Genomic DNA, 21596 nt, shown 5'->3' on the forward strand with positions numbered 1-21596 from the left:
TATCTCTGCTTAGGTCTTTACTATTAGAAAATTCACAAGTGTATGAGAAAGAAAAAAAATTTAGTAAGTCAGAATCTTCAATAAAGAGCAACCACGAACGGGCACCTGGGTGGCTCAGATGGTTAAGCATCTGCCTTCAGCTCAGGTCATGATCCCAGAGTCCTGAGATCGAGTCCCACATCAGAATCCCTCCTTCTTAGGGAGCCTGCTTTTCCCCCTGCCTCTCTATGTCTCTCATGAATAAGTAAAAAAAAAAAAAAAAGGAAAAAAAAAGTAGGCACAACCAACTCTAAATTTTCCAAGATTTCCCCCCTCATTTTTGGTCTTTCGAACTGGTTTACCTGTATTAGCTTTTGACACTCCTTTTGATCACTATATGAGAATGTTTAGATAGAAGGGAGGCTAGAGACTCAAGTTTTTTGATTGAAATAAACTTGGGAGTGTCTTTTTTTCCCTTCATTTCTCCATTACCTCTCTACCTTGGTACTTATCTTACTTTACCTTAATATAAGTTTTAAAATGATGTGTTTTCCAATCCATACCATCCCCCAAAATACTGAGGTACTTACACTTGTCGTCAGACGGAGTAATCCAGAGGAAAGCCAAGGTAGAAAACCGTTTCTAAGACCTGCAAAATCGATGCTGCCATTAAGTGTGTCTCTCTGCTGAGTTTGGCCATCCATACTTTGTAGAAACCTGAATGTTGGGACCAAAAAGACCTCTCCTGCAGCTTCTGGAATTTAGATAAGGGTTGTGACAGGGACAGAATGACAGACTATGGGGTCCCAAACTTCTTTGGACCAAACTACACAGAGAAAGGAGTTTTTGGTGCTGGGGCTACTCTTTTCTGAAGAACACTTATAGGTAGAATGACTCTGGGAGTCCCCTGGACTAATGCTATATCTGGAGAGGTCCGGAATACTCTTTGCAATTTCCTTGGAATCTTCCCTTGGAATAATTAAGCCCATATAGAGGGTACAATGGGCCTGCTCCAAATCAGCCTAGAAGGCCAGGAGCACAGCAAAAATCTCCCTTGAATTGGAAATACTTATTAGCAAAATCTTCATCATATCTGGGTACCTATATTATATGCTATATGCAAATATATTCAGATAACACTCTTGGGACACATAAATGTTATATAAAAAAGCACAGTGGCATAAATCTTGATTTCCTGGAAGAGAAGCAGGGAGGGAGAAATAAGCTATTCAAATAGATTCCACATACAGAGAACGTAAAACTTCTCTGGGCTAGAACTTCCTAAACAATAAGCAATGCTAATTATTTGTGACACTAATGTAACCGGCAAAAGTGTGTTCTTTCCACACATTCTCATGTCCTTTTTATAAAACTGAAGTCTTTAAGACATAAGGTAAATATACATCACAGATGATCAGTGGGATTTCACTGATATAGTTGGGAGTCTGGCAGATTTGGATTGAGTCCCTTGACAATTCAACCATTCTGCTAAACTTTCTGCTTGACAATTAATGAAGATTAAGTGCTGTATTCCAACTCAGCTAAAAAGATGGGTCCTTAAAAAGCACTTTATTATTTTGATTTCTGGATTATTTTATAATCAATCCTTGTAAAGACAGGTTAACATATAATTAGATCTAAAATTACGTGATTATGGAGGGCAATGCAGGGTACTATTTTATAGCTCACAACTCTATGGTAACTACACATTAGGTCGGCATGATGTTGTCTAGCATCGAAGCCCAAACTCCTAGTCCTCTTCACATTTGGCCTACACTTAGATCTGGCATTCACTGAACTTATATGGGATAGAAGGAGACAATACTTTTGATTTATAACCAAAGCTCTGGAAACCACTAGCTATTGTTATGAAGAATGGATCAAAAGAATTTTTATTGATAGGCAGATAGCTCAGAAGAGATGTGAACAGTATAACTCTGTGTCTGTATCACTCCACCTTCTCTTTTTAAGTAATTCTAATAAAGTAGATTTCCAGTCCTAGCAGCCCTGATTGGCACCCTGTCGATGCTAGTCATCACTGTAAATCCCACCCCGATATAGTCAAAACCTTAACAGCTCTGTTGATAAAGTATCTTTCTTCAGAACTTCCTCAGACCTGTGATTTAAAACCAGCTGAAAATTCTTAACGATAAGGCAAACTTCTTTACAGATCACCCTGACTCCTCTACAGATCAGGACATACATGTTACAGGGAACCAGGATGTTGCCTCCCGTCAGTGCGCCCCCCGCCCCCCGCACCATTTCCACCCCTACCACTGGTTCACCCGGCTGCGCACAACCAGTCTTTATCTGAACAGGAACATTCCCCCTGATAATGGGTGTTAGGAAGCAGATGAGTGGACTGTAGAGAAATACACTTAAAGAAGGTTAAATGGTGAGGTTTTGGTGTTTTCAGTGAATGGAGTCAAGGCTGTATTTAGGCTGCACCTGAGAAAAGTAATCTGGGAAGTGTGTGCTTCTCTGAAAGCTACTGACCGTAAAGAATGAGTCATTGATCTAAATCTTGCTGCCAAGACACAAATGTCCATACCAATAAATCAACAAACATTTGTCAAGAGCCTACTAAAAAATTACCAGCCTTCACTGTGGAAAGGAATCATCTGGGCAGTCTGTTTAAAAGGCAGAATCTCTGCCTCACCCCCTCCCAGGTAATGTTCATTGTAAAACTGGCATCCGAGGTGACACTCAAACAGGCACTGGTGGGACCGTGTTTTGAGAACTAGTGGCCTGCCATATGCCTGAACCTGTGTTCCCCAACAGCAGTGATCAGATGATCTCTTCCCTCAAGAAGTCATAGACTAGTGAGAAAGAAAGCAGTTAATCACAATGAAATATGGTTTGTACTAAAATCAGAAATCCCGAGAAAGGGCTACTTACCCTACAGATGCCTTGTTAGAAGAAGGGACAGTCAAGCAAGTCCTCAAGGATGCACAGAGTTTCTCTGAAGGGATAAAGGAGTTGTCAAGGCCTTTCAGACACAAGGAACGAAGTACTGAAGGGACCAGATATAGTCTCAGGGGTTTAGTTATAATAAGACTGACAGACTTTTTAAATTTCTTTACGTTAAAAACAAAAACCAAAAAACAACCTAACTGTGCAAGATCGAGTACGGCACTCACCAGATACATGGACCAAACTGCTTTTTGGAAAATGAAAGCTTTTCAGAATCCCAGCGCATTGAGAAGCATGAGACAAATCACAGCGTTGGGTCCGACTACCCCTCACTCACAGCCCCGCCTCGGCCCAGTTCCCATAATCGGTTTAGCGCCCTGCAGCTGCTCACAGATACCTGTAGGCTCGTGGCTTAGTGGGAAACCCAGATTTCACACGGCACCCTCCCGGTTGCCTCTCCGGTTCAGTGTTCATGAAGCCTTGTAGGCTGCAACAAGAGGCAAGAACATTTCAGACTGGCTTCTGGTCAGGCCTCTCTTGGTTTTCAGCAAGACAGAACCATCCAGAAAGACAGCTGTTCCTCTGCAGAGCTGAGGTTCCTGGAACTCTCTGGGAGGCCCTCTCCCCCAGCAAGCCACCAGACCTCAGAGATATCTGAAGTCCCCAGGAGACCATCAGCCAATGTGGACACAGGGAAGGCTAATCTCAGCCAGGATGTTACAAGCTGACACAGGGAGTTTGGAATGAAACTCCAAGCAGCCTGAGGAAGGGGAGTCTGTTCTGGTAGGATTCCATCTGACCAAAATGAATATACAAACTGATATTTTGTTCTCAACAGGTAACCAATAAACTTGTTTAAAATGGAGGAGTCCATCAGAAAAAAAGATGGGAGTGGGATCGTTTGGCCTTGTGACAAGTCACAGTACCTGATGATCCCTGAACAGCCCTCAGCCAGGGAGGCCTGTTCTGAGTACAGGCAGATGGAGGCATCAATTCACCGGGCAAGGCACTGATCCATGGCGGATCTGATTCCTCACACTGTCCAAAGCTAGGAGGTCTGATTAGATGGTCGTCTTCACCTCACTACTCTGTAATCTATGAGGACTATTAGGAAAGCTGCACTGCCACGTGGGTGGCAGATGCTCATACCCTCAGCATATGAACGTGAACTCTACTATCTTGAAAACAAAAGAGAAGGAAAACTTGTCTTGACTCCAACAGCCCATTTCCCTCCTCCCCATCCAAGCCTAATTCTCTAAAGCACTGCTATACTCACAGCTTCTACCCCACCCCCACCCCCCGCTCCCTCTCCGGCCACCGCTCCAGGATGGCTGGCACCCTCACACTGAAGTCGTTCTGTCAACATGACCAGAGCATGCCATGTTGCCAATTTCTCAACTCCATTTGTCATCTGCACTTTATACAGTGGACTCCTCCCATCTTCTGAGCAGAAATACTTTCTTCTCTTAGCTATCATGACACCATTCTTTCTAATTGATCACTCCCACTCAGATTCCTTTGATGAGTTTTCCTCAACCTCTAAATTTTGGGCTTCTTTGGGGTTCGGGCTGGAGGCCTCTTCTCTGCCTACGGAATGTCAATGTGCACTTTGGCTTTGAATCCCTTTTTGTGGCCATTGACTCCCAGATACCCTCTCCAACTACCATATGGTGTCTCCATTTAGATGCTAATGGACATCTCAAATTTAAAAAGCCCAGAAGAGAACCCTTGATTCCCCCTTTTCTCTGCCCTAATATGCTCCTCCCTGGTACTCCCAGCTGAGAAAATGCTACCACCTAGCTGCTCAAGCCAAACAGTGAGAACTCCTCCTCCCAAGCCCTTACCACTCACAAGCATTCCACCAGCTCTACCTTCAATGCCCACTACCCTTTGGTCCAGACCACTGCTTACCACATCAGGTCTTTTTTTTGTTTTTTTTTTTAAGATTTTATTTATTTGACAGAGAGAGATCACTAGTAGGCAGAGGCAGGCAGAGAGAGAGGAGGAAATAGGCTCCCTGCTGAGCAAAGAGCCCAATGTGGGGCTCGATCCCAGGACCCTGGGATCATGACCTGAGCCAAAGGCAGAGGCTTTAACCCACTGAGCCACCCAGGCGCCCTACCACTTCAGTTCTTGTGCAGACACTTCTAAATGGTCTCCCAGTTTCCTTTTCATCTATTCACCAAACAGTAACTTGAATGAAATTATAAAAACATAATTCAGATCATATCATGCCACTAAGAACTCTTCTGTTGGTTTCCTGATATTTTTAGAATTTAATCCACATCCCTTCCTCTGTCAGTTCACAGCCCTAAGTGATCTGGCTTCCTATGCATGCTGTACCACCACTCACCAGCCAAGTATGTTCCTGCCAGCTCATCTCCACCTCAGGTCTTTTGCGCATTCTGTTGACTGTACCTGGAAGAATCTTTCCCCAGGCTGCCTGTGGCTGGCTCCTTCCCATCTGACACAGGAAAATTTACCTTCAGTCCACCTTCCCGTGTGAAGTAGCACCGCACCAAGCTTGAGCCTGTTTCGTCACCATGTTTACCACTACCTGAAAATATTTCCTTTATTTTTAATCTTTGTGTTTATCCTCTGTAACTTACCTAGAATATAAATTCCCCCAGAGCAGAAACCTTGTCTGTCTTGTGCAATGCTGTGTCCTTAGCACTCTGGCAGCTAACTGTTGCTAAGGAAATGCTTAAAGAAGAGTGAATGAAGCAGTAAAAATCTAGCACTATTTGGCTAATTTAAATGCTGCTGCTTCCTTGGTCTTAGTGAGAAAATGAGGATAAACTCAATGATTTTGATGGAGAAAGCTCAAAATGGTGTATGTCCCTATTTAAATGGGCCTTCCTAATGAGGGGCTTGCCACACGTTGTACAGCGCTGGTCTATAGGTCTTCCTAAAGCAATTTTTAAGGTCCTGAAATATGCAGAAAGCTCAAGAGTAGTGACAGCCTCCTCTGTTCCTTTTTCAAAATTTATTTAAATTAGCTACTTACACTTGTATTTTCCTAGTTGGGAAACCCATCCTTAAATATGGAGACTTCTGCTTCTCCATGGAAATATCCAAGACCAGTGACTGAGTCTGTCCCTTTGGAGATCCAGCAGTTCAGTCCTGGCTCCGTTCTCCACCCTCGGTTGTCAGTGTGTTTAACCAAGCTCTTAGATCCCTCCCAGAGGGCCATGAAACAGTCTCCAGTTTCTGGTTTGCAGCGTTGCTTATTAAATTATGAGCTACACCTGTCCTTTTTTCCATTCCCAGGAAATATCCTCGTTCTTTTGAAGGAGCTACAAAGAGGCTTTAATTGATTATTCCGGAAGCCCCACCTCACCCAGCCCATGAATCCAATCCCAAACCAGGGCTTAGAAACCACATTTTCTCAGATGGCATGACTAATGCTGCTGTGATGAGACTGATGGGCAGCGGTAGGGTGGGAGTAGGGAAGAGGAGGGGCGCAGTACTCCGGAGGATATGACTAATGTTTCCCATTTCTGCTGTATCTCTAGCAATACTGAATAGCTTAGTTGCCATCCATAGGAAGTGCTTCGAAGCCTTTATTTAACTACATACTTTGGGGGCACCTGGGTGGCTCAGTCAAACATCTGCCTTTAGCTCAGGTCATAATCCTGGGGTCCTGGGATCCAGCTGCATCGGGTTCCCTGCTCAGTGGGGAGCCTGCTTCTCCCTCTGCCTCTGCCACTCCCCCTGCTTGTGCTGTCAAATAAATGAAGATTAAAAAACAAGACAAAACCTTTAACTACCTACTTTGGCCCCAGATGAATCTAGTGGCAATTGCTCAATTTTTTTTTTTTTTTTTTTTTTTAAAGAAAAGCTAATGGCTTAGGGCACCTGGGTGGCTCCGTCAGTTGAGTGTCTGCCTTCGGCTCTGGTCGAGATCCCAGGGTCCTGGGATCAGGCCCCGCATCGGGCTCTCTGCTCAGCGGGGAGCTTGCTTCCCCTTCCCTCTCTCTGCTACTTGTGATCTCTGTCTCTGTCAGATTAAAAAAAAAATCTTTTAAAAAAAAAGAAAAGAAAAGCTAATGGCTTATTGGTATCAGCTACTACAGTGATGGTTTTGAATACTCTCCTAAGGAAAGATATTCATGTCTGATTTTAAAATCAGATTTCTAATCTGATTTTAGAAAGACATATAGAAGTCATATAAGCATTTTCTTTTTACTTTTTGAGCAAGAAAGTGTTTCAATAAAAAAGTTTCCATGCCCAAAACATTCAGGTTGCTTTGTCCTGAATCCATAAAGCGGATGAGTTAAGGGCAAGAATCACCAGTGAATAATGGCTCAAAGTTACCTGACTTTTGGAAGACTACTACATTATTGGTTAGTACTGTGCAATTTTTTTAAAGATTTTATTTATTCATTTGACAGACAGAGATCACAAGTAGGCAGAGAGAGAGGGAGATGCAGGCTCTCTGCTGAGCAGAGAGCCTGATGCGGGGCTCGATCCCAGGATCCTGGGATCATGACCTGAGCCGAAGGCAGAGGCTTTAACCCACCGAGACACCCAGGCGCCCCAACTACTGTGCAATTTTTAAGGTTCTTATTTATCTCCATTTATCAATAGAATAGTAGAAATTTTTAAGGAAGTATACTGGCCAGTCTTACTTCTAGAGGGTAAATTCATTCAATATACATTTATTTTAAATGTATACTATATTCCTAATACTGAACCAGAACAGGCACAGATTGTGTTAAGGGCAGAATTCCCAGGGGTTACGGACCCAACAGTGGGCCTAAGGGTCAGATTGTAACTCGTGAGGGAGCATGTACGCAGAGGGGTATCAACATCACAGAGGGCAACAAAAGCAGCCGCTCCAGGTCCTCCCATGACTGGTATTCCTAAATTTCCTCCTTCAGTACATCATCTCCCAGGCCAAAAGTTATCAACCTCTTCCCCGTTCCCCCCCATCCCAGCCCTCTTCTGATTCATTCTATTTATTCTACGGAAGACATTTAACTTCACATCACATTCCTGTGGATATTTATAGGAGAGGCTGTGGGTTATCTAGAAGATGGTGAGGAGTCTGTTCAGTAGAGATTTTAATAATGAAAAGTGTGTTTATCTGCTAGTGCCCTTGGGGAAGTTTACTCCTTAAGGCTGCTCCACACCTCCCTACCTTCTAAGATGTCTGCTCACCTCATGGGAAACACACACATCCTTGTCACCCCAAAGGCTGATCAGTCAGTCTGCTGCCTAAGCAGAGGTCCCACCAAGGAAGGGACTACTGCCCCTGTCTTTCAGGACCCCTCCTGGCTCTCGGAGCCATTCTCTTGGAGCACCCTCTCCCTGCCTGGGAGAACCTGTATGCCAGGAGAAGAAGGGAAGAGGTTCGCCTTTCACAAAGCCAGAGATGACTACTCATTCTTCCCCCTTGTCCTCTAATGGAGGTGGGAGGAGGGCCCACCTACCATTTGTCACAGGCTCCTTGTGGAAACTAGTGGACAGAGCACCACTTGCCCTCAGCCTGGGACAGGAGGGAGAATCCCATTCACCATCCTGCAATAGGACTTTCCCCTTAAGAATTCTGCCCCCCCCCCCACTTAATAAATGCAAATACGTATTATTGTTTAAATACTTCTAAGTTATTTTTTAAGTAAGTCCTTCATGAGCTTCTGTATTTTAACTCATTAGTAAGAGAATCACTTCCTGTGCCACCTCACCAGATTTGAGAACCTCAGAAACACAGGAAAGTAGTTGCCAGGTCTGTAAAATTAGAATATAAATTAACAAATAAAGTGGTAGGAGGGGAACAAAACAGTTCCACTTCAGTATATTAAAACAGCTATTCGCCACTTAAAGATATTAAAACTGCCATTAGTACCTTTTACATGGCCATTATTTCATCAAAGGGCATTTTAGCAAAAAAAGCAAAAACATAATCTCAGAATAAATTGGTAGTTCTTTATACCTCAAGAAAAATGGGGTCAATCTCTGAAAACTGAGGTTTTGGCATAATGGAGAAATAATGAATTATTTCCATCTTCCTCATTTCTCTGTTAACCACTATAAACCTCACAGAAGCAGTGTTCTGAGGACAGTCCTTTGAGAGCGCGGGCTAGACCCTTTGGTTCTCTATCCTCAGACAAAGGCTGAACTGGGAACTTTGCTTGAAAACAGACACTCATCCCAGAGCATCCCAAGCATCACACAGATCAGGAGGCCACCAGACCTCATCCCAGACCAACCCAAGGTCCCCCTGCAATTCCCAGGATGACCTCACGCAAAGAGCGACGCCTCCTTGAGGGCTCGTCCTGCCTGCACATCAGACAGGTGCGGGTCTTTCTCTTGACCACTGCCTCTCAGTGGCCCAATAAACAACATGAGGGCTTATCCTCAGATTTAATTCATCTCGAAGTCTACTTAGAACTAAAAAAATGTCAGTCTGAACACAGTTTCCTAGCAAACAGCAGCGTACAATCTATGGAGTCTTGATTCTGGATATGGGAATAGGAAGGAGAGAACAGGAATGCTTTTACTTCAGCCCTGACACCGAACACCCCGCTTTTCATTTGTCAGTACCATGTTGACAGCTGATTTTCACAATTGAAAAGACTTCTGATTTAGAATCAGACTCCAGCCAAACCATCCATTCCTGGGCCTTTTTAAACGATCCTATAAATTACAACAGCGAGGAAGAGAGAGGGAGAGCTGGCTCTGTTTACATAGCACCAACAACCAGGGGGGAAATAAAGGTTTCAGAAAGGATCTGAGCTTCCTTCAGTGGCAGTTAGGGGAAATGTGGATTAAATACTTTTCGTAACTAGCAACTGTAATTATCAGCGAAATCGGAGGCCGTGCGATCTCTGACACAGCTGTATGAGCCATTTTCATACTGCGAAGTCCACCAAGGGAAAGAAAAGAGAATTTTATCCTCCCAATAACTACAATTTTATATTGGTAAATCAAGCATAAAATTGGTAGTTGAAATGCTTCCAGGAGTCTTTGTTTAGCAAATACCTTTATTCATCTATATATTATCTCCGAGCCTAGCTTTTCTAACTACCATCATTCCAGGAGCTAGAGTGTTCTGTTCGCCATGTTTCTAGGTTTCGGAATGGGCTGTTACTGAGTGCTTGCTGAGTGCTCTTACAGTGGTGAGACCGTAACTCAGCCTAATGAAACCATTACGGGGTTAGACGACATTATTTGACTCCGACTCTTACTCACCTTTCAGTGATGTCCATTGTTTGTCTCTTTAATTCAGGGATCATATCAACGTTTCTTCACGTCCATCCTTTTGGAGCCAATATAGAGTATCTTTGGTCATACATGCAGCAGCTGGACTCCAAGGTAAATTCTCTTTCTCCGGGGGACTCGCACTGCTAAGATTTAGCGTGTTGACTGCTGGCTGCCGGTGGGCCCGTGGGAGCCGCCTTGGGGATAGAACAGCATTTGGAGTTTCATCAGTACTTTTCCACAAGGACCTCCGTTTTGGGCAGATAGCTGTCTTCTTTTCACTTGCTTTTGTCTTTATAGGAAGAAGAGCAGTTATCTAAAATGACAATGACTTTCAGCAGATGCCAAATTACTCTGAAAAGCATATGAGGGACTGAAAATTACAGGTTGGCCTGAAAGTTCCCGAAACAGGGAGAAATCAGGTCAGGGTGGCTAATGGGGCATTATCCTGAGACCATATTCTCACAGGATTCTGTGATAAGGACTCCCCACGATAGAGGGCAAATCACCTCAAATAACAAAGATCTGATAGGACTCTCAAGAAAATGGTATTAATGGTTGTTTTTCAGCATTATTCTCTAAATGGAAAAAATGACCACAAAGTTATTATCAGTGGTGCCCCACACCCCCGCCCAGGGGTGACGCCCAGAGTCAGGACATCATTCTTCATTTCTCTGAGGCTCAGTTGGCCTCATCTGCAAATTAGTTATGCTCCTAACCCACTGCAGTAGTTGTGTTCTAAAAGAAAAAAGACACAAAGGGTTCAATGTGTGTATCAATTTCTGTATCAAATTCCAGTGAACAATGAGGGGGGCCCTGCTGAAATAAAGTCACGTCATTAGGCAGCAGTGCTGGGGAAAGCCTTGGAAGGGGATGGACACAGAAGCAGAGAATTGAAGGCGGCCACTGAGTCGCTTGTTAAATGTCCTGCTGGGAGGGAAAATGGAAATAAACCCTTGCACAGAGTGCAGCAAAGTGCACGGGACGTGTAGGACCAGGACCCTGGACCCTGGCCCACAGTTCTGTGACCCTGACTACGCACACATACAAGCCATTCTAAATCTTCAATGGCCAGTATAAATTAAATGACTACACTGTGCTCTCAATTGGAGTTAAATTATCTTACCTATTCATGATCCCACAACTGCTTAACCTTTCTAATGGGTCTTACACTTCCCCTCTGAGAGAATCATCTGAACAAAACGTATTTTTCAGTCACAGGGATTCATGCCCTTTTCATCTCTCACAGCTGATAATAGGGTAAACCAAAACAGAGTGAAAGGGGGTGAGGAGATTATAAGATTCTGAAAGTTCATACACACATTATTGTCTTCTTTGTGGCCTTCTGTCTCATGGACAGGGAGGGATAGAAAATGCTTATGTTAACTCAGATAAAATGAGGGTCAGCTATACAGTGTTACTTTGTTGAAATTAAGCTTTCTTGAAGGGCTTCTTTGCTTTTTACCCTCACCAATTTCATTCTTAGTATCAACCCTCCCTTTGCCTGAAAGAAAAATGAAGTACTGCTTTCACCAGAGTGGCTTGGCATAAAATAAGTCCTCAAGAAATTATTCCTATTGTTGCTATTATCCTTCCCTTGCATTGTTGACATTGCTTTCCTTCCCCTCCTGGAAATCCCAAGTGGGAAGCCTTTGTCGGGAAGCAGTTGTTGTTTTAGTATATATGTGAGTTTGTGAGTCTGTGTGTGTGTGTGTATGTTGGGGGGGGGGGGTATAAAATCACCTGGTGGGGTGATAAATAATGAATTATTTTGTTCTATTCTTACCATCAGAACAGAGTGTCCATCATCCATTTGTTCAGGCAAAATTTGTGTGGTCTCTCTCAGGAGTCTCTGAGGAGAGAATTCACACCCCTGGTCTCTGACCATTAGAAGACTGGCCTTTCTGGAAGGGATTCGGTTAAAGGAAATTCCACTGTATCTCAGACTGGTACTTTTATTTTAGAAGATAAGGAGGAAAATATTTCCTTCACAGAGGAAATACACAGGGTCTTCCCCACACAGCCCTCCATCTCCTGAATGAAATGTTCAAGAGAGCTGTCAGATTGTTACCTCATGCCTGAAGTAAAAACTACATAGAAAAAGTGCTCTGACTAAAACTCCTAGATGCCAGCAATTAGACCAAATATTCTTTCTATTCCAGTGAGGCTGAAGGGATATTTAGACTTTCTAATCCACAGACCAAATTATTGCTGTACACTGGAATTCCATATCCTTGGGGCTTTAAAATAGAAAACAAAATAATGAGAGGTTTGCCCTTTAAGTACCCACCAGGGCCTTGTCCTTGTATCAGCTGCCAGAAAGCTCAGAATCGGGGAGCCACCACCAGCCCATGGACTCAGAGGCTTTCCAGTGCAATGGCCTGGTGCACCTGCCTCTGGTTAATCAGAAGGAGTTGGGGGTCACCAAGACCCCCCTAAGTTTTGGTTAATGTTGCATGAAGGCAATGGATTCAGTTTAGCCTCTACGACACACGGAGGGTTCACTGATTCTTATAGGATGGGTTTTTTAAAATTCCGATTAGAACAGCCCGGTTTGATATCAGACAACATCACCATTATGACAATTATAAAGTAACATTTAGGTTCTGGCTACTCCAGTGCTGACGAGAGCAAGGAAAGCAGGCTCAATCAATCCAGCCTGTAATGCAACTGATTTTATTAGGATTTCCCCAAAGGCCACATATGAGTATAAGAATGATTAGAAATGGAAGGAGAGCCAGGAATTAATTTAAATTATGCTGGGCATGTGAACTGCACATGGCTCCTAAAACTGTATAGCCCAGTAATAGGCCATTTTCCAGTTAAATATCATTCCTGCTCTTGATAATGATATTTGCATATTTTTCTCTTCTCAGCCTCTTCTAAACTGTCCACTCGCATTCACTTAGCCCTCTTATAGCAGAATGTCACCGTATGACCACATTACAAAGATTCACTCAGAGGAAGGCAGGAGAAGGGTGGTGGGGGGAGATGGCTTCCTAAAACTTTGCCGAGTTAAAAACTGTGCCCTGGGTGCAGGCAGGTAAGCTCTTCAAAGAAGGCAGCACTATCCTGAAATGGTTTCTGATCAATGCAGAGAACCCCCAGGTCAGCCCGCTCCCTGACCCTGAGCAGCAAGAAAGTCACATCGAGTTGAGCGTTAGCAGATGAGCATATCCTGTCTTACAGTCAAGAGGAGGCATTCTTCTGCTTTTCCCCCAGTTTACATATTCTTTTGGACTTAAGTTCTCCTAAATGTGTCTGGCTGTCCCCTCTACATAGGTATATAGCCTCCTCCCCGCGCCCACCAAGTAGATTTGATTCTGAAAACCAGACTCAACAGCAACATAATATGGCCATGGATACTGGAGGATTTACAAAGACCTGCCGTTTTGACAGGATCCCACTGTTCACTGATGGGCTTGGGGGCCATAGGCTTGTACATCTCCCACCAGAGGCACAAGCCATTTGCATGTTGTACTAAGAGCATACCTCTAGAAACACAAAATTAAAATATCTGGTCAGTTCCAAGGAGATTCAAATTGCCATAATTGGAAACCATTCCTTCCTAGACTATCGTTAGGCAGTAAGGCTAGATGGAATGTTCACAGTGGTGTTTGTTAAGGTTCCCCCCTCCACTCTGAAAAGTCTTCAGTATTAGGTATATTCCAGTGTTCTCCTAAATTGCCACCTGTCATAGTACCTTAATGAGTGACTGAGTTTTCTATTGTTTAGGCTATAATGAGTGTGTTTTTAGATATGATGACACCTCTGGAAAGCACATGATAAATGAAGCATCGGGGGTAACAGTACTTGGCTACGTAAAGAATAAAAAGGAAGTTGCTCATGCACTGACAAGGTTACCAGGGACCCAGTGAACACTGGGATAATTCACTGCTTTTCGTGAACCCAGCATGTCCTGGGGATGAGGGAGGAACAAGGATGGCCAGAGCACAAAAGCAATCTGAGAAAGAACGTCACTCTCAAAAAGTTTGTAGTCTAACTGAGGAGATGCCAGAATATTTATGGGAATAACTGGATAATCAGACATGAACTAATGAAGGGCTATACTGGGCAGGCAGAGTTTTAGTGGGACAGAAGTTGGGAAAGGGTGAAGTTGAAGTCCCTGTGAACCATATTTACCAGGAGATATCCTTGAGTGTGCGCTCACTCTCACACCTGCTTTCGGGGTCCTGTCGCCAGTGCCATCCCAGCTTACACCTTCTACCCTCCCTTCTCTCCTCCTCTCATTTTCCATCCAGACCCTCCATTTTCCTCCTTCTGTTCATCTTCTTCCTTTCTTTTCCTCCTTCCCTCCCTCCCTGTTCCTCTTCTCTCTAGTTCTTTCCTTCTGTCTTCATAATTCCTTACTTACGTTTAGCTTCTTTCCTTATTTCTCCCTCCCTCCCTTCCCTTCTCTTCTTTCTCCATCCATATTCCACATTTCTCTCTGCAAACGTTTACTGCAAGGAGTCTGTGTGCTGGTGCCATGCGTTGCCCAGGGATACGAAGAATGAACAAGACTTAAATGTGCACTAAAAGCCAACAGTTTATCCTAGGGAAGGAAATTTGGTTTTGCAATTGGCTTCCCTGACTCTTCAGCCTTGACAAAGCCTATGCCAGGTCTTTTCAGTGCCTCAAACAAGAACCCCTTATCACTCAGCTTCTCTTGCCTGACTGATATGGGACATGGAGCCAACCATCCCCATCATAAAACTGATTTATGTCTGCTTGTGTCAATTTATATACATGCTTAGAGGCCTGGCAAGGAAGTAGTGGGCTTGGGCTGGAGTCAGCAAATCAGAAAATAAATCACGCAGATCTTAGAAATTACCTCCACAGTGTTAGAAGCACACAAGCCCCTTGGTTACATGGAGCCTTTATTCCTTCTCATCTTTTTTTTCCCCCTTAATTAGAACAAATCAATCCTTTCTAAAAGAACAGATGTCAGAATTAGAAAATTTTAAACAAAACAGAAGTGGCCAGGGATCCACTGACAACATCAAAGACTGAAAACACACAGACCACCAATTTTTTTCGGACAACAGCCAGCTGAGGAAGCGGGTGATGAAAGCATCACATCTGTGACCACCGTCCTGTCCCCACTTTCTAGAGCACCAACTACATGGTCTACGGGTAAATGAGATTTTACAGGCACAGCACAGGTCTCTAACCTAGATGATAATGCCATACAGAGGTCACGTGTATTTAAACCCTTAAAACAGGGCTGGCTTTGGCATCCAAAACCCCACATCACCTGCTGGCCGAGTCCCCCCTTCCCTGGCCCCCAGTAGCTTCCATCCAGGACAGACAGGCACTTAGAGAGAAGTCCTGAGCTCAGAATGGATTTGAGGACAGGTTAGGATACATCACACTCAGAGCTTAACCAGTGAGATCTGGCTGCTTTGTCTTATGTGAGGACTCCAGGACTCTTTCAGTTCTTGAAACCAAGAAATTATAGGTAGGAAGATAAAGGATATTGTCAAGGCAAAAGTAAAACCTCTTTAGCCACAGGGTTAAAAAAAAAAAAAAAAGGACAAATTAAATCCACTCTTTGTCTTGAAAAATCCCAAAATGTGATATATCATCGAAGTTACTCTGTCAGGATACAGAAAGTTTTAAAAACCATCAAACTAACTTGAAAGCAGTTTCTCCTGATCTTTCCTCTGGCATGAGATATAAAACATCTTTAAGGAAATGCTCTGGAATTCATCTTTGAGCCTTATTAAATGGAGATTTCGGATAGTTCTGAGGTGGTCTCGTCTGTACTTGTGACACATCCCTATCCACATCCAGGCAGTTACCTTGCACTACCAAGAGCCACTCAGCATTAACTACTTTTGAGGACACTCATTTCCACTATGCTAATTTCCGGCTCTGGCCAAATCCAAGGAAATGGCTAATTGGTCATCCAAACTAAGTAATCATAAGGATTTCAAATCCCAGTTTTACTAGTGGGGACTTTAGTCACTTATTTAACATCTTTGTGCCTCAGTTTTACCCTCTGTAAAATGGGTTTTATGGACTATCGTGTGTAATAAATGACTGACTACAAGAGAAGCACTCAGGAGAGTACACACAGCACAGCACGTACTACTGCGTATCAGTTGCCATTTGTGCTTTCAAGCGCACAGGAGATCTAGCCCATTCTGTCAGTGTGAGAGCTCTGCAGCAACCTAGCGGTCCCATGAATTTTAAGTAGCTTGAGGAAAGGCCAACAGATGGCAGGGCCAGCACCCAAATCCAAGATCTTAGAACATCCCGGGATTTCTTTCCCATTCCTTTGTCTTACAAATGAGGGAACACCCAAAGAGATTAAGTGATTTAGACAAGTCAATGAAGCTGGTTAATGGTTGTTCCATGACTGGATTCCAAATGTTTTCCCTCCACATTCCTTTCTTCCACCAAGTGAGGAGTTTGTTCACGTGTTTAAAGAGCTGACAGAATGAACGGGCCTTACGCACATGCTCTGTACCTGGCCCCCAGGGAGGACTCACGAAGCAGGGGGGGTGCCTCTCTCCTCCGGTGGACTACTCCAGCTTCCTCTGTGGTTCTAGCCTAGACTCGGGTCAAAAGGCACTGTGGGAAACAAGATTCCCCACCATTTGCTGGCTATTTTGGTGAAGGGTTTCTGTGGGGGCACCCAAGCGTTAGCACTTGCAGCGTGTCTGAGCTGGATGAGCTGGAAATTCGGAGTTTCTTGTTACTGACACTCATAACACTCTGAAGTCTTGTTCATCACAGACCTGCCCTCCAGTACACAAACCCCTTCCCCGTGAACCCCTTCCCCCACAGGGAGACAGTCCCCCGCCCCCCATGGCAGCTGGCATCAGTGTTTGAAAACAAGGCCAAGGAGTCTGGATCTGCCTCTCAGCTCCACTCAGTGCCTGGGTTACCCTGCACAAGGTCCCTAATCTGTCTGGACCTCAGTTTCCTCATCTGTAAATCAACCCCTGTCTTACGAGAGTATAGTGAGAATTAACAGAAGTGTTTTCAAGAGTCTGGCTAGGACTTAGGAGTTGTCACACTTCTCCCAATCAGCTACAGCTACAGGGCTGCTGGGGTCACTAATGGCATAGATAGAGTTATCTTTACATCAAAACTTTATTTTACTCTCAAGAATTTAGCTTTTTCTCTCCTTCCTAATGAACACCACAAAGCTCCTTTCCCTACTTTTCCATGGGAGCTGATAGTTATCCTGAAAATAAACCTGAGATGGGCTGGCTGTTAACCTGGGGCTCTGGCAGCTTCTCTGTGGCTCTGCCTGATCTGGGGAAGGACAGCTCCTCTCAGGGGTATCACCTGAATTGAGGGGAGACCAGAGCCTACTGTAGACGACCTGTGCCGTCCTCCTCCAAAGGAAAGAAAGGAGGTTAAGAGGATAATTTGGCTTCAGAAAACTGCCTTCTGGACCAAGTGAAAGTGGGTTCGACTACACACTTCTCTGTGTTTGTTTGCTTTGGCTTAGGAGCACAGAGCTTGACCCACCCACCACAGAGAGGCTGATAACAGTGTCGTATTCTATCAGCATTGTCTGGTACGTATAGAGAGAGCGTCTCATGCCAGGCACCATGGTACATTTCATGTATAATCCTCACGATCAGGCTGAGAGATTATTTCTATTCTACACATGAAGCAACTGAGAATGACAGTTATTAAATGACCTGCCCATGGTTATACAGGTTGGCCTCAGCCAGATTAAAATCCAAACCTGTCTGATTTAAAATCCCATTCTTTAAAATTCTGATCTTAAGAATATCCTGGGATGATTATCAAAAATAGAGTCTATGAGCTACACCTGAGATCAGCTGAATCCGAGTCTCCAGAGAGGAGGCTAAGGAATCTTGAGTTTTTTTTAACAGGAACCCCAGGTGCTTGATATTTCAAAAGAAAGCACTACACTCCTGGTTCTTCACCCACAGCTTGCTGAAGTCATGCAGAGCACGCGAAGCATACCAATGCCTAGTTCCCAGGCACAAGCCGTGGGCTCTTTCCCAGTTGTTTCTTTGAAAAAGCACTTAACCCTCTGTAGTTCACTCTGCTTTCTTGGCTATAAAATGAAGATAGAGCCTAACATTTCACCCCATGTATGTCACAGGAGTGCTGGGCCAGTGGAATGAGGACACTGGTGAAGGCATTCTGCACAGTGCTCACTGAAAGAAAAAGTTTCAAAATCACATGCAACCTTTTAATCATCTGTTTAATAGGCTTTTGTGGGCTGACCTGGCAATCTAATAATCCCTTTAACATGGCTTTTGGGGAAAATGCATTCAGATTTCAAAATAATTCACACAAAAATTTCAAAATGCAATTTACTTCAACTTTCAGGACTGCCTCGAAAGGTTTTTTGTGTGTGTTTGTTTTTGTTTTTTTGTTTTGTTTTTTTGGTCATAGGCCTAGGAATATGGAAAATATGTGAAATCTTTTTCATGTGAACATTAGATGAACTGATTTGACTTCCTGATCTATTTGGTCCCTCTTTAAAATAAATGTTAAGTAAGTTTAACATTTAAACTTTAAATGGAAAATGTAGACTCTAAAATGATATCTATCCAGTGATAGTACCATGAAAAATAATAATAGGTCTGATTCATTAAACATTTCTATGTGCCAAATCTATGCTAAGCCAGTAGTCTTCATACATCCTTATTACGTGTTGTTACTCCCATTTGCTGAGACTTAGAGAGACTAATTATCTTGGTTGGAGACATTTAACTCATAACAATAGTAGATACAGTATTCAAACAAAAATGTTAGCCCCCTGGTTCCAGGGTCTTAGCCACCTTGCTGTAGGAGATCCCCATGCAAGCACATGGGCTGGGAAACAAAGACAGGAAGATGAGAACAATGACTGTTAAATCAGAAGGATCATGGCTGATTTGTCCTTTATTTAAGGTTAAATGAATTAGTGGTATAAAAATGTATGTAATAAAGAAAAACTGGTGGAAGAAAAAAACTGCATTAAAAAGCTACCAGGGTGGGGATAGGAGTCCCTGGGTGGCTTAGTGGGTTAAGCATCTGCCTTTGGCTAGGGTCGTGATCCCAGGGTTCTGGAATCGAGTCCCACACTGAGCTCCCCGGTCAGCGGACAGCCTGCTTTTCCCCCTCTTCCCCAGTCAGTGCTCTCTCTTGCTATCTTTCTCTCTCAGATAAGTAGATAAAATCTTCAAAAAAATTTTTTTAATTTAAAAGAAGAAATAATGAACTACCTGGCAGGGTGCTGGCTGGTTAGTCAGAAGAGCATGCAACTCTTGATCTCAGGGTTCTGAGTTCAAGCTTCATATGGGGTGTAGAGATTACTTAAATAAAACCTAAAAAATTTTTTTAAAAACTACCTGGACTTTAAGAATGGATGTTGAGACTTTCAGGTTGTAGGTTCTGGGTTTTCATTTCTTTCTAAACCTGTATGATCCTCTGGTCTCTGTGAAAATTAAATAAAGAGAAGTTAGGGTGGCCAGAAATCTACCCAGAAGCCCACTGGCCCTCACTGAGTTAGCTGAAAGCGCTGCCCATTTTGAAGAGGATGGGGGCACCAGGAGTGGTGATGAACTTGCTCTCAGCCCTCTTAAATCCCATTCTCATATCCTTTTACATCAGGGTGGGGAGTGCTGTTCACGCATGACACTACCCAGTAGGCTAGCCATGCACAGGAATGGTGAGCCTTGGATTTGCACCCCATCTCCTGCCCCGCCCCGCCAGCTGTTGGAGACCAGGACAGTCCCATCCAGCCCCTAATCAGCGCTCCTCTCCCAAGCACATGACTTGACAGTCAAGTCATATCATTTATCTCCCTGGGCAAGTGCATCCCTACCCAACCCCTTGCCTCCTCTCTGAGGATTCTTGTCTCCAAGAGTGACTTTTCTTCCCTAACAGATATCTGCAAATGAAATCGAAATGCTTCTGATGAGGCTGCCACGCATGTTTAAACAGGAATTCACAGGCGTGGGAGCAACACTGGAAAAAAGGTGGAAGCTGTGTGCCTTTGAAGGAATTAAAACGACCTAACTGTGAAGAGCTGGCAAGTCTCTGGAAACGAAGGTGCCTGACGGGGCCAGGGCTGTGCAGCGTGAGCACTGGAGGCTGGGGATGGTCCAGCCTGGGGCCCCTGTGGAGCCGTCGGGGCCTGACTTCAGTTACATCTGTGGCGTTCTCCTGTGAGTGGAAATGTGCTTGTGTACCAGTTCCCTAAAACAAAGCTTCATACTGTGACAGATCTGTTTCCTATGAAAACCAACGATTCCACAGTCCTAATGATGGCAAAATCTTAAAATATGCTACATTTGAGAATAGCTCACCCAGCAAAATATTTAAGGTGAATGACGGTGTAGCAATGGTTGTCGCTAGGCTGCAGAGTTGTATATGTAATGTATAGCTGAAATCATTCAATGACATTTTCCTGAAAGTCTTTCTGTTTTAGTAAAAAAAAAAAAAAATAAAAAATAAAAATAAGAAGTAATTTTACAGTGAGGAAAAATCATACCAAAAGGAAACTTGAATATGTGTCTAAACATTTATTGTATTTTGTAAATTAAGTTATATGCTATTCCAGGGACTTTTGCCTTATTGAAGAGGCAGAAAATGTGACTGGACTCCTTGGACTCCTTGAGAATGCTTTATCAAGAATATTATTTTTCTAATGTAACAATTCTCCATCATAAGTTCTTTTAACATGGACTGCGTAACGATTTTCATAAAATGTAAATAAAGGAAAAGCTAGTGCTGCTGTCTTGTACTTGGTATGTAATATTCAGGTTTATGCATCAAAATAAACATTCAGTAAATATTCCTGTTACAAATTTTATAGCAAAGATATTAATTTTTTTCAATAAATATGACTTCTGCCATAAAGGTTTTGCAAATTATTCTTTGATATACCTTTCTTCACCATTATTCAGTTCCATCTCATATCCCACCGTATTTAAATGATTGTCTACATGAAGGACGTGAGACAAAACATTATTTCAAACAGAAATCTATAAAAACTGGTACCAAGACAAGGGGATTATACAGCATTAGGGTACACAGCATTTTAAAATACCAACACCTCAATCCAAATACAATCAATATAAATATTACCTTTGTTTTTTGTCTGCAGAGGCAAGTACAAAAGAGCCAATTAGTTAATTTTAATTCCTGGATGTATTTATTTGTATGTTCTCTGGAAAACATACAAGTTAGAAAAGGAATTAAAGAATTCACACTTGAGCCAAAAGTTGAGTCAGAATTTGGGCCTTCATTATTTAAGGATAGAGGTTTAAACTTGTAGGATAGAGTTTAAACCGTTTCTCCTCCTGCTTTCTTATATAAGAATCACAAAAAAGACAAGTTTTCAAGATATTAATTTTAAATGAAACTTTTTTTTAGGAAGATTACTCAATAGTGAGTCTTCTTCAAAATTCTGAAAATATGTTCATAATTTCCTATTACATAGGAAATATATTGTCTTCAGGATCTTTTTACTGAGCCCTGATAAATTAAGGTACTTGGTCATGCTTCCCATG

At 43.1% G+C, this 21596-nt stretch overlaps 1 protein-coding gene across 3 annotated transcripts in view; it reads left to right on the forward strand.

Annotated features, from left to right (window-relative positions):
* The window catches only part of ENOX1 (ecto-NOX disulfide-thiol exchanger 1), a 581569-nt gene extending 560644 nt beyond the window's left edge, over nucleotides 1–20925 (forward strand). For all 3 annotated transcript variants that reach the window (XM_046028124.1, XM_046028126.1, XM_046028125.1), the window contains 2 exons: nucleotides 10124–10209; nucleotides 19969–20925. In XM_046028124.1, coding sequence (XP_045884080.1) covers nucleotides 10124–10209; nucleotides 19969–20100 — 218 coding nt within the window. In that variant the 3' untranslated portion in view covers nucleotides 20101–20925. The remainder of the gene's footprint in view (nucleotides 1–10123; nucleotides 10210–19968) is intronic.
* Nucleotides 20926–21596: the final 671 nt, after the last annotated feature.

The sequence above is a fragment of the Meles meles genome, chromosome 14 (genome assembly GCF_922984935.1).
Source record: "Meles meles chromosome 14, mMelMel3.1 paternal haplotype, whole genome shotgun sequence".
Lineage (NCBI taxonomy): Eukaryota > Metazoa > Chordata > Mammalia > Carnivora > Mustelidae > Meles > Meles meles.